This window comes from Sphaerodactylus townsendi, linkage group LG03 (genome assembly GCF_021028975.2).
Source record: "Sphaerodactylus townsendi isolate TG3544 linkage group LG03, MPM_Stown_v2.3, whole genome shotgun sequence".
Classification (NCBI taxonomy): domain Eukaryota; kingdom Metazoa; phylum Chordata; class Lepidosauria; order Squamata; family Sphaerodactylidae; genus Sphaerodactylus; species Sphaerodactylus townsendi.
The window spans coordinates 108,802,964-108,819,498 of record NC_059427.1 but is presented as its reverse complement, the minus strand read 5'-3'; the positions used below and the strand labels follow the sequence as shown (position 1 = coordinate 108,819,498).

The 16,535-nt window shown below is 44.1% G+C and overlaps 1 protein-coding gene across 2 annotated transcripts in view; it reads left to right on the top strand.

Annotated features, from left to right (window-relative positions):
- MAP2K7 (mitogen-activated protein kinase kinase 7) overlaps nucleotides 1-15,612 on the top strand; it is a 34,990-nt gene extending 19,378 nt beyond the window's left edge. For both annotated transcript variants that reach the window (XM_048488159.1, XM_048488158.1), the window contains 10 exons: nucleotides 6,357-6,501; nucleotides 7,644-7,710; nucleotides 8,086-8,199; nucleotides 8,532-8,651; nucleotides 8,762-8,869; nucleotides 10,185-10,364; nucleotides 10,806-10,886; nucleotides 11,979-12,121; nucleotides 13,199-13,244; nucleotides 14,531-15,612. In XM_048488159.1, the coding sequence (XP_048344116.1) occupies nucleotides 6,357-6,501; nucleotides 7,644-7,710; nucleotides 8,086-8,199; nucleotides 8,532-8,651; nucleotides 8,762-8,869; nucleotides 10,185-10,364; nucleotides 10,806-10,886; nucleotides 11,979-12,121; nucleotides 13,199-13,244; nucleotides 14,531-14,668 (1,142 nt within the window). In that variant the 3' untranslated portion in view covers nucleotides 14,669-15,612. The remainder of the gene's footprint in view (nucleotides 1-6,356; nucleotides 6,502-7,643; nucleotides 7,711-8,085; nucleotides 8,200-8,531; nucleotides 8,652-8,761; nucleotides 8,870-10,184; nucleotides 10,365-10,805; nucleotides 10,887-11,978; nucleotides 12,122-13,198; nucleotides 13,245-14,530) is intronic.
- The last annotated feature ends 923 nt before the right edge of the window (nucleotides 15,613-16,535 follow it).

Below are 16,535 nucleotides of genomic sequence, written 5' to 3'. Positions count from 1 at the left end.
GTAAAGTGTGTCTGAATTTAGTGAAATGTTATATAGCCAACCACAGATATCCTTCATGGATTTAAAAACAAGTGCACATTTTACTAATGCTTTTTAAAAATGGGAATTACTCTAATTGCAGTGATACATTATAAATGTAAAGCCTAATCAACTGACTTTTCCTTTATCTCACCCCCTCTCATGTTGGAAAAATGGCAAAATTTTAAAAGCAGTGGGAATATTAGGTATATTACTGGTCCTACATTTTGAAAAAATCATATCTTTTTAGCTAAATGGGATTTCACTGTAGTGCATTGTTCTTGAGTGAGTTCTTCCGCAGGCTGGAACATCCAAAATATCACAAGGAAGATTGTATGGCTAGAAGAACTTTTTTAGAATTCAATGGCAGCTCCTTTCAGTCTTAAAAACTATGCTATGAAATATATTTACTTACAAAGAAAATAGTGCCAGACTAGAGCTTCTCCGTAAGGCACTTACTCAGTGAGCAAATAAAATGTTTCTGATGAACGTTGGAAATCTTGCTGAAAGGTTATTTTATTAGCTCTAGCTTTTGGCAAACTGATGTAACCTTTTATTGTCGAAGGCTTTCATGGCCGGATTCAACTGGTTATGGTGGGTTCTTGTTCCTAACGTTTCGCCTGCATCTGTGGCTTCTCTGTGATACACCTCTGAAGATGCCAGCTACAGATGCAGGCAAAACGTTAGGAACAAGATCCACCAGACCATGGCCACCACAACCAGCTGATGTAACCTTGTTGTGTGGGCAGCTTCATTGATTTATTTGGATTTTTTAAAAAATGCTACCTTTCCAGGAATCTATCTGAGGCAGTTTGTGTGGGTATATGTAAAAATATTTTTATTTTACATGATGACGCAGCACAGCGAAAAAACATAAGCCATAAAAAGAGACCATTTATTGCCTCATGGACCATGCTCAATACCAGTGGCCTGAATGGGCAAGGATTGAATCTAGATATAGTGGGCCACACCCTTTTGAGCAGCTTGTCCATCAGGTCTCACTGACTGAAAGTAATCCGTACAATTAGAACAAAACTGCGCTTCAGTGACACCCCAAGGTTGAACTACTCCAGCCGCGGAATCTAAGTCATAGTGGATGCAAGAGTTTCATCTGTGAGATTCATCGCGTGCCTGAATGTTTCCTAGATCTACGTTTTTGGGAGCCTGAGGTAAGAGCTGCTTCACAACCTGGAAGAGATCTGCTGAATTTCATTGCTCTGACTCAGTGGTGACAGAACTCTCTTGACCATCATCACTGCCACAACTTTATTATGACTGAGTGGCCAGTTTGACCAATAATTGGAATGCTCTACCATACAAAACATAAAAAACCAGCCTCTTGTGAGGGAGCATTCCACCACACAAGCAGCTGCATGCTGTTAAAAATGGGAGCCTAAACACAGGTTCTCTACCTGATCATGAGATCTAGGTTCATGAGTGCTAGGTTACAGTTACTCCTAAAATAAATTCCCTTCTAGCTGGGCAGGACTTATATCAGTTCCATTATTTAACAGAAATCCTTTCCTGCTGAATTAGCCACTGAACTTCGCCTGGCAACCCATCCTGCATATTTTTATAGTTTTCATTTGGGAATTGGGTTTTTTTTACCGTTGCAACATAACATCTTAAATTAAGGCCCATACTCCACCATATTTATACTATCAATTATGTTTTCTTACTAGCATTTCTTGTTTTAACCATTTTTATAAACACTGGTTCCATTCTTTTCTGTTAATTTCCTGTATGTTTGTGTTCCCCCTCCTTTCAGGTCCTTTTCAAGTTATCAGAACTTTACATTGGTATTTTGAAAATCTTTCTGTTCTTATGCTTCTGAAGTTAGTTTATCTCCAGAAATAACCAGCTCTCCTTAATGGCTTCTTTTTAGATTTTCTAAAGCTTTTTTCTGGAGTTGGTTAAAATCAGCTGTTGCATGTTCCATTGTTATCTGTTGTGATCTTCGTGTTTTCCTTTAGACTTGTGCATGGACATTTTTGGACACTTCCAATAGATGCAGTCATCTTCTCACTTGGTATCTTCTGGGTACTGGAAATATGGATTTCAGTGGGATTTGAAAGTCTGTTGGGGTTCTAATCCCATCTGCTTCTCCCCTTTCTGAAGCCATCCCTGCTTCAGATATTAGTACAGTCTTGGGTAGGCCACTTCTCATGCCGAATCCCTAACTGTAATGTGGGGATTAATACTACTGATTCCCTTCCTACCCGCTCCCTTGGCATTCCTGTCACCGCCACCCTCGCCAGTCTTCCCCCTTCCTTGACACTCTTCTCACCCCCACCCTTGCTGATTTCCCAATCTTCCCTCTTCCTTGGCATTCCTCTCATTCTTCCCAAACTCACATCTCCCCTCTTTCTGGGCACTCTTCTCACCCACACTGATTTCCCTTCTGTCCCGTCTCTTGACATTCCTCTCATTCCCCACCCTTGATGATCTCCCCACTTTACCCCTTAGAAGCACCCAGTCCTGCTGTATAGGAGAGAGAATCTCACCTCCCCCCCACACACCCACACACACCTCTTCCTTTAGAGCTTGGATCTTGGCACTGCAGAAAGTGATGTGTTCCTTCAGCACCACCATGTTCAACTTGATTGCAATGTGCCCCACATCCACTGTTCTCAGATGGGGCAGCATTGGGGAAGCCACCAACGCCATCGTTGGAGCTGCCGCTGGGGGGAGGAAGATATAAGACAGAGCCCCTCAGTCAGTGACCAAGACAGAACAGGCCCGACTTCCCTCCCTCATGCCTGCCCCATAATGCTGGGCCCTTGATGGCCGAATGCTCCAGCCCTTGATGGCTTTCCAAGGCTGATTAGCTACCAGCTGGAGAGAATGAGCTGGCTGCCGCCGCCACCTCCCTTCACAGTTCTTGTATTGCTGTGGGAACCGGGCAGGCCAGTCCACAGCTGCCATTTCAGGGCCTGTGCCTGATGCAGATGCCTGAGGGCTCATGGTCCCCTCACCTCACAATGCTTGCCTAGCCACATAGTCTGGGCAGCTGAGCCCAACTCTCTGTGGCAGTGGCCACCCACCACTTCAACTGAGAAATAGAAAAATTTCAACAGAAAAGTCAGTTGGATTTAAATCCTTCCCCCCTTCTTTTTTGTTTGTTTCAAACTTCAGATTTTTGTGCAAATCTAGGGCATCGCCCAAGTCTGCAGAAAAACCTGTTGGGCTGAGCTTGCCCTCCGTCTCAGGATGTCAGAATCCACAGGCAGAGGGCACATGTGAGAATTAGATGTATAGATGATCTATGGAGCTTTTGGAGCATTTGGTAGAAGTGGGGGGTCTTATCTCTTAGAGCAGGGGTTCCCAGCCTTTCCAAGCCTGCGGGCACCTTTGAAATTTTGACTCAGCATGGTGGGGCTCAGCCACAAAATGGCTGCTGGAAGAGGTGGAGCCAGTCACAGATTGACTGCTGTGGCTAGCCTTTGGTCTTGCGATAAAGATCCTGGTGCTGTGGTGACATTGGCTGTGGAAGCAACATTTTTTAAAATCTGCATGCCCATCAAACCTTTCATAGCCAGTCAGAAGTCTTGCTGGTGAAAACCCTCACCTACTCCCATCTACTTTCTAAAGACAGTTGGCAGGTGCCAGATTGGGACCCCTGTCAGAGTTACTACGACTTTGTCTCTGTGCGTCAGGCCGGGCTCTGGGCCTGCACTGAGCAATGGATTTGGAAACTCATATGGTTTCAGGCACCCACATTTCTTCTCTTCAGGAGCTCAGGTTCAAACCACATTTGGCCCAATGGGAGGAGTCATGCTTTTGCTTTTCAGTACCTTTTCATTTGCTGCAGATTTTTACATCTTTTTATTCCTTCAAATTCACAGCCAGGATCCAGCGAAATTAAATGTGAAAATCCAGTTTCCACACTGCTTTTTCAAATAGGAACTCACCACACCCTTTCCTTTGCTACAAGACAAGCTGTTTTTAAACATGAGGTTTCAGAAGTGGTCTGTAAATACTGCATGAGAATTAGTTGTTCAAAGTAAAAAAAAAAATCCAACTGTGCTGGTTCAAACATCTTGTAGCTCTGCAGCATACCTGTGCCCAGGGTTTTAGCTCACATGATGCATGCCACTGTAGTCTGTTTTGCATGGCTGCCACAACTAATCATACTCTTCTGATCATGTGAGGTTAGAAGGTGGGGGATGTAAGCATGGAGAATGGGATCATTTGCTAAGTATCCCGTGCAAAATTTGGAGCAATCCGTTTTGAATCGAGATTGCTACATGAATGCATTGTTCTGGTATTGATGCTCGGAGAGGCATCGGGGCACCTTCGTCCGTGTGAAATCTGAGTGATGACGTAGCTGCAATTTGCTATTATTTATCTGTAACTTTGAAGGGATAGAAAGATTTTGTTGATGATTTACATTGAGGAACAGTCATGATAACGAAGCCATGGGCACAAGTTCTCAACATTACTGTGGTTTATGGAGAATGGGGGTGGGGTGTCTTCGTTTTACATACAGGCAAATCCTGCCAGACTGAATGATTACAGAGGCATTTGGCGGCTGTAAATTTTGAAAATGATCCAGGCAGGCAGGAGTATGAGCTGCAACTCTGTTGTTTGTATTTAGCTTGAACGTATTGTCTAGGGTTAAGACATGGCCTTCAGAGTTGTGCAGTCCGGCATGTCAACATCTTGCATCTGCCAATTGCTTTCCCCGTCCTCCTGCTCTTAGGCTAAAGGTTTCTTAGGGCAGCCTGGATAACATGTCAGAGGGTAGCAGGAAAGATAAAATATAAAGTATTTTGAAATCATTGCATGTATTGTGCTGGATCTAACCATTCAGCTGCTAACCATTGTTACTAAGACCTACAAAGCATGGCCTCCTGCTAGGCATGCCTTTAATGCTTCCATTGTAATGTGGCTTCTTAATCCAGTCCTGAAGGTTCCCATTTTAGATGTATGTCTAGTTTTAAGGTAACTGGTTGTCCTTGCAGCGTTTGTTCCTGCTGGGCCTCAGGTGTGAAGACTTCTGACAAAGTTGGAAGAGTGTTACTGGCCCTGGCCTGAAGAGCTCTTGCATTGCCCCCTGCCAGAATATGCTGTCTTGGTCAATAAAGTAGGCAGGAAATACAGCTTCATCCTTAGGCTTTTGATTAGAAGTCTTTTTAGGAGATGGTTAAATGGGCTTAATTTTAAACCAAACCATTCTCCCTCCTTGATCTCTTGTTCTGTTTAGAATCAGTTTAAAGCCTGTAATCCAGAGGGGTCAAACATGCGGCTCAGGGGCTGGATCTGCCGGCATACCAGTTGAAGTAGTCACCCCCACCCACCCCTAGTGCTGATCTTGGCTGGTAAGCCTGCTGAGGACTCATCAGCCACCCCCTGCAGGACCCAGCCCAAGTCACATTTATATCATATCTCGCCCTTGTAACAAATACATTCATCACCCCTGCTGTAAACGTTTGGTCCATTCAGGATCTGTGTCAACCTCCTTAATATCTAAACTGAATCACTGGTGCCTACCCATCCAGCATTCAGTACAATAATGCATCATCTACCCTGTCTGTGATGCCTACATGTTAATGCTGCATGTATAGTACTGGATTCCTGTTTGACTGTGATGTGGCTGTGTGGTTCCCTGAATTAATAATTTCTGTCAGTCCCCAAAGTTAAAATGGGCCACATCTCTTCATGGTGAGATATTAAAGGAATGTTAAATTGTCCACCTATCCCCAGAAGTGTTTCCAGAGAGCCTCCCACAGGAAGTCAGTGTCTGTAATCTTAAAGTATAAGAGCAAAGTATATGTGGAGGCCCTTGGTGCAGAGTGTAAACTGCAGTACTGCAGTCCAAGCTCTGCTCACAACCTGAGCAGGGAGCTGGCTCAAGGTTGACTCAGCCTTCCATCCTTCTGAGGTCAGTAAAATGAGTAGCCAGCTTGTAGATGACTGGAGAAGGCAATGGCAAGCCACCCCATAAATATGCCTAGTAAATGTTGTAGTTTGATGTCACCCCATGGGTCAGTAATGACTCCGTGCTTGTACAGGGGACTTATAAGAGCAAACACAGAGATGTGCACTAGTGCCTTTCTTGGTGGTTGGTGGTAGTATCCTCATTGTAACCATTTTGAGGCACAAATAAAGTATTTAGAACTAGACGCAGTGGTAGTCAAAGGCAGCTAGGAGAACAACCGTGATAGGCTAATGGGCTGTTAGAAATACAGTTGACTTTTTCTTAAGACTTGTGGTGAGGTTCTGCAGAACTCTATGTTCAGTCCTGCAGGCACTGGGGATTTAGGCTGCAAAAGCTTCCAACCAGACCTCTAAGCAATTCCTGCCTCTGTTGGACTTCCTTTTTTCTTCTCTTTCAGCATTGCAGCTTCCCTTAGCCAATGATGGCAGCAGTCGGTCCTCCTCGTTGGAGAGCTCACCTCAGCATCCCACTCATCCATCGCGCCCCCGTAACATGCTGGGTCTGCCTCAGCCATCCTTCCTCATGCACAGGAGCATGGAGAGGTAAGCAGAGTTCATCTGAACTGGACAGGTGTGACTGTTGAATTTATTCCCCTTTGCCAGACCTTCCATCCTACTGAATAGCTGGGCAAGAGACAGTCCTCTGTTGCCTTTCTGTTTGGGGGCTATTAAATTGGTGGCCCTGGCATGTGTGATAGTGAATGGTCCGTGAACAACCCGGAAAGCCCTCATAATCCACATAAGCATTAGCTTGCTGAAGGCCAGATGCTCATTAGGCACTTTGATCAGATTGCTTTAAAATGCTGCCGTACCTTATCTGCCACTTGATACGAGTGGCCTTCTCTGATACCTGAATCCAAGAGGCCCACATTCTTTGGATGTAATTAATAGGACTTTGGAAATAGGCTTGTGGTTCATACCATTTTAAATTCATATATTTGGTTCTCAAATGCTCATTAACGGTATCACTGTTCACCATCAGAACTATACACTCTATTTATAAACTATGCCATTTAGCCTACTAAATAACAATTTGTAACATTTATATAAGTATACAGTAGTGGGAATATTGGTAATAAGAGCCCTGACAGATGGCAAAAGACTATTGCTTACTTCAAATTCATAATGTAACAGGAGCACTTTACTTAACCTCAGTTAATACTTGATATTCTTGTATCAAGAAGAGCTTTTGTCTTTTGAAGCTACAATCTGTGAATTCACGTGGCATCTTCAAAACCTGTGTGTGTAGATCGGGGTCCCCAACCTTTTCGAGCCTGCAGGCGCCTTCAGAATTCTGACACAGAATGGTGGGTGCAGCCACTCAATGGCTGCTGTGGGGAGCAGAGCCAGCCCCCCAAAAGTTACGGAAGCTTACCCTCAGACACAAAGTAAAGATCCTTGTGATGTGGTGGCAGCTGCTGCCAAAACAGCATTTTAAAAAATTGCATCCAGTCTGAAGCCTTTCTGGTCAAAAGCCTCACGTGTGTTCACCCACTTTCTAAAAGCACTTGGTGGGCACCTTGAAAGCTGCTGGCAGGCACCGTTGTGCCCACAGACACCATGTTGGACACCCCTGGCTTAGAGTATCATCTAGATTTCAATAGTGGCTTCAGCAGAGAGTTGGGGCTGATTGTCCCATGTTGTAGATGGCAGCTTCTCTATAGTATTATTTTCTCTCTCTTTAGTATAGAGATCGATCAGAAACTGCAAGAAATTATGAAGCAGACGGGTTATTTGACCATTGGAGGACAGGTATGTTGACTTGGTTTAGCAGATAAGGGCAATGGTGCAGTTGGCACAGCGATTCTGTTGATTTACTTAGGACCGGTGGAGTTTAGTGGTGAATGTAATAACACGTGGATATAAGATAGCAATCTTTGTTGCAGGTTGGATAGAGTATTGGGAGATCTCTGCCTTTCATTCCTGTTTGATTGTTGCAGATGGAAAGGCTGGCATGCCAGTATGACATCATGAAGCAAGTTAATAGGCAGAAAAGAGGAATACAACAACTTGAAGTCTGCTTAAGTGTTGACTGCGCTAAAAGTTATCCAGTCCCTGTATCTTCAGTAAGCAGCTGAGTGGTATCTTCTCTTTCCCTCTAACTGGTATGGTCTCGTTTCTTTGCAGAGATATCAAGCAGAAATCAATGACCTAGAAAACCTGGGTGAGATTGGCAGCGGGACATGTGGACAAGTGTGGAAAATGCGTTTCAAGAAGACGGGGCACATCATAGCAGTGAAGGTGAGACAGGCCTTTCAAACGCAGGAGTTTCAAAATGAATGGCAAAGAAAGCCGATGGGGTTGCACAAGGATTCACTGGTGGCTGTTTGGCATTTGTTTGCGCTGTCACAGGTGTCAAACTCGCGGCCCTCCAGATGTTATGGACTCCATGCTGGCAGAGGATGATGGGAACTGTAGTCCATAACATCTGGAGAGCTGTGAGTTTGACACCTGTAGTAGAGAAATGAATGGGAGGAAGCTTTTCAGTACAGTCCTCAAGATCTGTGAGGCAATATCTTGTCACTTTTGTACATAATCTTCACATAGGCCCTCTGATATTTCCTTCTGCTTAGCAAATGCGCCGTTCTGGTAATAAAGAGGAGAACAAGAGAATCCTGATGGACTTGGATGTAGTGCTGAAGAGTCACGACTGTCCCTACATAGTTCAGTGCTTTGGGACTTTCATCACAAATGTAAGTAAAAACAGTGCTGTCACATCCATCCTCTCTGTGTGTGAAGGCAAACTGAACAGCCTTGTCCAAATAACCTACAACTTTTGCTTCTGTTATTTTCCTACATATAGACGGATGTTTTTATAGCCATGGAACTGATGGGCACATGTGCTGAGAAGCTGAAAAAACGCATTCAGGGACCTATCCCTGAGAGGATTTTGGGAAAGATGACTGTAGCGGTAAGTAGTCAAAGCATTTTCACACTTTGAACACAGTGCAATGAAATTGACTTACAAAATTAACAAACAAGTATAAAATAATATAATATATCCAATTAAGAATACAAAGGAGAAAAAAAAATTAAAGACTAAAGACGAGTGCCCCACACAGACTCAAAGATGATACCTCCTGGATTCTTGTGACGTACATCCTGCTGCAGTGAGATGGAGGAAAACCAGACATGGTTCCTTGCTTTGGGGGAAACTCAAATGGACACCAGTCACTATGGTACCCACAGGTGCCATGTTGAGGAATCCTGTACCCACACATAGCCATATTCAGTGAATTGGGACAGAACATAGCAAGTAGAAATAATTAATAGAATCAGGCCTTTCCATTCTCCTCTCGTCTTTGTGGACCCTTTGCGAAACCTTAGAAAGCACATTCTGAAAGTCTAGGAACCCTCCTGACCTCAAAGGCCAAGTGGTAGGCTGGGCTTCATAAAGAGGGGCAATCAGGAGGAGCCCTGCTGTGTAGTTCACTGCCATTGGTAATTCAACAGATGGTCATACACGTTTTCTGTTCCTTGAGGCATATCTGGGTTTGGAGCTCTGCTACCTACCTGATTTTTTATTGTTATTTTTGTTGTTGTGTTTTTAAATTTTACTGTAAGCTGGAGTCAAGCCTCCATGCATAAAAGCAGGATAATTTGAAAAATAGCAGATCCTACTGAAAATGATGAAAGTTGGATAATTCATTGTCTGGTGTATAGTGGATGGTAGATTTCTTCTCAGGGTTGCAAGAAGAAACAGTAAGAGCACAGCTTTATCAATATTTTGTTTCTCTCTCTAATTGTAGTCCTAAAAGTGTTGCGTAACTTGTATGAGCCAAAAGAATGCTGTTGAAGCTGGCTCATGACATGAAATTTGGCTTAGTCGAAAACATTTTCCATTTTCCAAGTGTCATGAAATCCTGGATTCCAAGTTGTTGATTCTCCATACCCTTTCAATGTGCATCGGGCAGTTGTGCTTTTTCATTGCAGCCCTATAATTTGACTCCCTTGATTTTCTTGGGGATCCACTGACCCTGGGGGAAGCAGGGAAGTCATTGTTGATTCAGCGCTGCTCCATTTGTGATGCAGAGGACCCAAGTCAAAGTCTAGAGTGTAAATAACCTTAGTTATTTAGTTAGTTCTCCAACCAACTGAACAAAATGGCATTTTTTCAAGCATGCCTCTATCATGCAGTGCTGGTAATCAGTGCTGTGCTAATGCTGTTACATAGTTTATCAAGAACACCTGTTTTTCTTCAGCATTTGTGTCTCTACTGCTTTCAGATTGTCAAGGCACTCTACTACCTGAAAGAAAAGCATGGCGTCATCCACAGAGATGTGAAACCTTCCAATATCTTGTTAGATGAGAGGGGCCAAATCAAACTCTGTGACTTTGGTATCAGTGGGAGACTGGTGGACTCAAAAGCCAAAACTCGGAGTGCTGGTTGTGCAGCATATATGGCGGTAAGGGGCAAGTAGCAAAATGCCACCAGGTGTCTCACTGTTGCCTTGCTGAATTAAAGTTTTCTTAGCTTTTGTTACCTGAGTATACCGCTCTTCCTTCAGGTTGTTCAGTGTAGGTTATATATAATGTTGCCGGGTGAGCTCTTTGGCACGTCTGGATCAGGCCTGTTTTAAACTTCTTTGGGCCTGACAGTAACCTGACAGTAACATCTCTTGTGTTTCGTTATAGAACATTGTAATTTAATTTTGACCTGAATTCTGGGATATTGTGCTGTAACTGATTGTGCAGTTGCTGTTTGAGCAGAAAAGCTTGTTGCATTTTGCCTGTGTGACACAGTTGCCTTTTTGTAATCTTAGGTGAATCTTGGTAGGTTCAGGTAAGAAATGAGCAACGGTCAGATGCTGTTTTGACTAAATTTGTAATAATCTTTCTGTTTCTAGCCTGAGAGAATAGATCCCCCTGATCCTTCAAAACCAGATTATGATATTCGGGCAGATGTGTGGAGCCTTGGCATTTCTCTGGTAAGGGAAGCCTCTTTTCTTTCTTTAATGAAATATAATTTGGCTCTGTGATTTGGGGGGAACTTTTAGGATCATATCTCAGCTTTTAATATACATAACAGATGTAGAAAAGGTGATGCTTTTATGTTTGTTTTTAAAAAGAGTGAGGTGTGAAAATAAAGCTGGAGCTATCACATTCAGAGAGGACTGCAGCTGTTGAGTTAAGCAAAGTCAAATGACAACTCCTTTCTACATTTCCTCTCTGTAATGTGCCACTATTGAAGGCTTCCCCAATCTGTATTTTGGAGGTGAAGAACTTCTGCTCTTTGGATCTGCCTGTATTGCCAGGTAGGGATGAGGTAGTTACTGGTCTGTCGAGATTCAGGTGTTGATGTTGGGTTTCAATTACATTTTGCAGTTCTGTGAAGATGACTGCAGGTGAAAAAAGTTCTGACTTAGTTTGTCAGAGCTTAATCTACTGCTGCTGGAATAGCCTATCAAAATAAATATGTTGATTTTAAACCTGGAGGCATGCCTATGGTTATTTGTATTATCTTACAATGGGGAATTGTGCATTTTGAGAGCACAACTTGATAGTAGGTTAGATTCAGACTAGCATTTCCAGGGACACAAGAATTTCTACCCATGGAGCATGATTTTGCCTTTTCCCACAGCAGTCTGAAGACACACATCCCATTCTTTTCATTGAGAAGATACCCCACCCCGATCTCTACACTAGGGGTATTTTGGGCTGTCTTGGGAAGGGAGAGGCAGGAAAATCACACTCCACAAGCAGAAATCTTTGCCTCCAAGGAAACAGTCTAGATCAGGGGTCTGCAACCTGCGGCTCTTCAGATGTTCATGAACCACAATTCCCACAACCATGAACCACAAAACCACAACCACAGTTGGCCATGCTGGCAGGGGCTGATGGGAATTGTAGTTCATGAACATCTGGAGAGCCACAGGTTGCAGACCCCTGGTCCACATCCAAGGCAGTTTATGGAAGTGGGGGGAAACCTTCCCATTAGTGAATGAAGTGCTGCTGCTGCTGAATCATAACAATTGTTTCCATCTTGCTCTCTGTCTCCCCAATGTGTGTCCCTTGTGCAGGTTGAGCTGGCTACGGGTCAGTTTCCCTACAAGAACTGTAAAACGGACTTTGAGGTCCTCACCAAGGTGTTGCAAGAAGATCCTCCACTTCTCCCAAACAACATGGGATTTTCCATAGACTTTCAGTCCTTTGTTAAAGACTGGTGAGCGAACTGTCAAGTGAAATATGCTGTTATTGCCATTAGGGCTGTCAGTCAGCAATTGGCCAGCTAGGCCTGTGATTGCTGGAGCCGTGCTGGTTTTTTACCACCCTTGCTAAGCACCTGCTCACTATCTGGTGTTTAACTCTGCCTCTGGTTCTGTTTACAGTGTGCTGAAGGGAATTAGAACAGTTGTGCTTGGTAAAACTGATAATACACCATTGCAAAAGATTTGAGTTCAGCGTACATTGGTAACAATCCCAGAGGGATAGCTATGATAGTCTGTTACAGCAAGAGTCTGAAGATGTGAACTCTAGTTCACAAAAGCTTATGCCAAAGTAAAATGTTGTTAGCCGCAAGGTGCAACAAAATTCCTGCTTGTTTTTGCTAAATTGGTAACATTTTTCCAGAAAGCAAACCCCCATCCTGGGCAGCTAATCCTGGACATGTTCAGTTAAATCTGCTTGATGCACATGGTTGGCCCTTCACCCTTGCCTCCTCTCTGTCCACTAAGCTTTAGATCCCAGCCTGCTTCTCTACTGGCTCTAGAAGAGCAGGGAATTTTGTTTGTTGTCCTTGAACTAGCCAAAAGCCTGTAATAGAATTGGGAAGGGACCATGCAGGCCATCTAGTCCAGCGCTCTGCTCAATGCAAGATCTGCCTAGAACATCCCTAGCAAGTGTTGGTACAGCTGGTGCTTGAAGCAGAGGAAATGGAAATTGGCCATGTTCTTTCATTCTCTCCCTTTTCCACTTTTGTTATCAGGGAGACTGCTGTACCATCAGCTGGTGTGAGAACAACTCTACAGGGGTTGATCATTTTATGCTAGAGAGCTTCAGGCTTATATGTCTTACTCCCGCCGCTGGTTGGTTGGTGCAGGTTGTTATGGGATAGAAGGGTTTGGCACATAGGAGACAGACCCTGTAGCTTTTTGTGGCAGGACAGTGAACTTCTAATGGTAGAATAGACTATCTAAGTTCTGTTAAAAGGGTTCCAAGTAACGGAGACATACTTATGAATCCATAATTTTTTTACTCCTCTCCCTAGAAAGAATTGACTGTAGATTTTCTGTCTTTGCAGCCTTACTAAAGATCACAGGAAGAGACCAAAGTACAACAAGCTACTTGTGAGTATTAGAGAGAACTCTATTGTTAACATTAAAAATTTCAGGGGTGGTTCTTCTGTCAAATGTTTGAAGAGCTCGCTCCAGAAAGTAACCAGAACTAGCCTGTAACCGTTGGCAGGCAGGCTGGAATGAATCTTGTGGTATTCTTCTTTACCTACACCTTGTTTCTTAAAGCCAAACTAGATAATCTGGTTGCTTGCTTTTGGCCCATTATACATGGAATGCTTACCTTGAGGCTGTTGGCTGTGCAGTGGACCTGCAGTGTGGTCTCCTCGCATTTCTCTGTTTACATGTGAGGAGACTGCCCAATGCCTTCCCCCCAGCTGCTTGTTGAAGTCGGTCCAGCCTCTCCTTTCCTTAGTTCTCTTAGCTCCATCCACCAAATCAGCCTTAAAGGCACAGATCTCAAGATTGCTGTCTTTGTGAAAGCCCTTTAAATTGCTATATCAATTATCACAGTTATATTGATATTGTAGCCCTCCCCAAAAATAACGCGCCCCCTCCCAATGAAAGAGGCCAAGCAGTTCCCTGGACAACATTCTGCTGAAGAGGGGGACAATTTGCTACAGTCGATATTCTCTTTGCCTCCCCTCCTCCCCACCACACCCATGTGCACATTCTCCATCTCTGCTGCTGGGGAAGAGAGAGACTTGGTTTAAAATAGAGGCTTGTGTAAAATAAAGCTCTTTAAAAAGCCTTCCTGATCATTGGGAAGTAGAGAGTGGGGAGATGGTGTGGAGCCAAAAACAGCTGCTGCTTGCACTGTGCCTAGGGAAAGACTTCTTCGTTATTATATTGATACATTGATATCTCTATTGAGCACATAGAGAAGGAGGAAGGAGCCAGCAACAAGGAGGATGGACATGGGGGGAAGGGATGGGCAGCAGGGTGAAGCCACGAGGGAAGGCTGGCCACGAGGGAAGGAAAGATGTCTCGGGCAAAGCTGTATTCACTGGCAAATCTGCCCACTCTGGCAACGAAGCAAGTTAAAAGATGCACTAGAAGTGATCTCGCTTGCTGCAGAAAGAATGGAAAGTGAAAGTGGGACTCCAGGAAATAGATTCATACAAGAAATCTTGCTGTGACGAACATTCGCCCCCATCGCACAGCAGCTACCTTGTCCATGATTTGTGTTTATTTCATTTCTTGACCTCTCCTTCCTGTCAGCGACCAGTCCTTTAGTGAATCTCACTCCATTTGGCATAGCTGGCAATAAATCCTTTGTAGTCTTTTTGGAGATAGTGAGATTCCTGGTTAGGTTATTTTTTCTTTCTGTGCCTTTACAGGAACACAACTTCATCAAGCGTTATGAGACACTGGAAGTCGATGTGGCATCCTGGTTCAAAGATGTCATGGCTAAGACAGAGTCACCCCGCACAAGCAGCATCCTCAGCCAGCACCATCTGCCGTTCTTCACCAGGTAGCCATGCAGTGTGGCTGTCACGCCAGAGAAGGCCTCCTTGGCAGTCATCGCTCACAAGGAGGGGCAGGAGAGAGCACCACAACACAACAGGCACCTACTCTCTTCAGAGCAACTCTTCAGCAACATGGGCTCAGTCACCCTTGTCTGTTTTGTCTTCTCCATCAGTATTGCCCAGAAGAGTTGGGGGAGTTGTCTGGTCTGTCTCTAATGCAGGTGTCTTGCTTCCCCTCTTTGCATCTCAGCACCAGACAGCCCAAGATACGAAGCTTTAAGCAAAAGGGCCTTTGTCTCTTCCTGTGATTAACCAACCACCTGCCATGAAGAGCTGTCAACAAGTGTGCGCGCGCTCCCTGCTTCTCTCTCCGCCATGACTGGAGGCTCCAGGCCACACAACAGTGACTGTTGCTCATGCACTGTGAACAGACACAAGACATGCAAAAAGGAAAAAGAAAAAGATATTTTTTTTACCACTTATTTATTAAGTTTGGACTTCTGGCGCTGCGGGCTGCCTCCTGCACCCCTTTGCCAATCCTTGCATTATTATATGTCCTTTTTTATTTGTGTTTTTGGGATTGTATTTGCTGAGGGGGAATAGGGTTGGGAATAGCTGCTGCTTTAGAATCTGAGCTTAGCTATTGCTGTTGTATTGGTTTCCTTTTTTCCTAGGGCTGGTGGGGCGGGTGGCGGGTGGGGGGAGACAGAAAGGGAAGGTTTGAGGGTTATTCTCATTCAAGAGTAGCTCAGTTTAAGTGATTTTTTCTTCAATTCTTTTTGATCTCAGGGGTTCCTATTCTTTTGTTTTGAGCGTGAACAAAGTTTTGTCAATGGCATTTTATTTACCAAAGCGTGTCTGGTGCTAGGATAAATGCTTGTTCATTTTCTTCCAGTATTTAAGAAAGGGAAAAACAGAACTTCACTATAATCCTGGCATCAAGAAAGCCATTTTTTTAAAAAAACAAAACAGGATTTAGCCCAAAATAATCCCTTACTTCTTCATGTTGGGGACTTCTTTAAAACAACAGAAATTAGATGGTCATATGTTTGCCCTGTCAGACCTCTCATGGTCTTCCGGTGCCCGATTCTTACCTGTAGCCGTAGTGTATTTCCAGTTGAGGGGTAGTAGAAGAACTTGCTGGAGTAGAATCTGTTCTGACTGGACGCTTGAACTGTGAGGCTCAGAAAACGAGGATAAGATCCCTCCTGCACCATCTTCTGTTTCATAATCGGGCTATTTTTCTGCTGGCGGTTTTCATAGGGCAGAAGGCAAGAGAGGTGGGATCCAGATAGTACTGATTCAGAGGTACCTGTTGAATTGAGAAGGACATTCTGTGGGCACTTTTGCACATGCAGAATAATGCACTTTCAATCCACTTTCACAATGGTTTGCAAGTGGATTTTGCTGTTTCGCACAGTAAAATCCAGCTGCAAAGTCCATTGAAAGTGGATTGAAAGTGCATTATTCTGCATGTGCAAAAGTGTCCTGTGGGGGGTCAGGTATCTGGGTCCTCGAAACCATTCTCGGGGGGAAGCAATTGCCACCCTCAGCTTTGAGAATGAGACACCCACAGAGATTTGGGGGAAACGAGCCCTGGTTTTGCTCTTCCTATAACAATTGCAACTTTTTGGGATTGCTCGCACAGAAGATCTGTGTGTTAGCCTGCTGGTGAGACATATTTCTGCTTTCTCCTGCTTGCAAAGGTTTTGGGTAGCATGTCCCAGTCCTTTGGATATTAGGATTAGAGTTGTACCTCATGGCACAGATGGGTAAGGGCCACATAAGGCAGTACCTCACTCTGATGGTTCCTCGAGCTTTCAGACATTACACAGAGAAGCCATATTAAGACACTAGATGTATATAAATCAGCTTT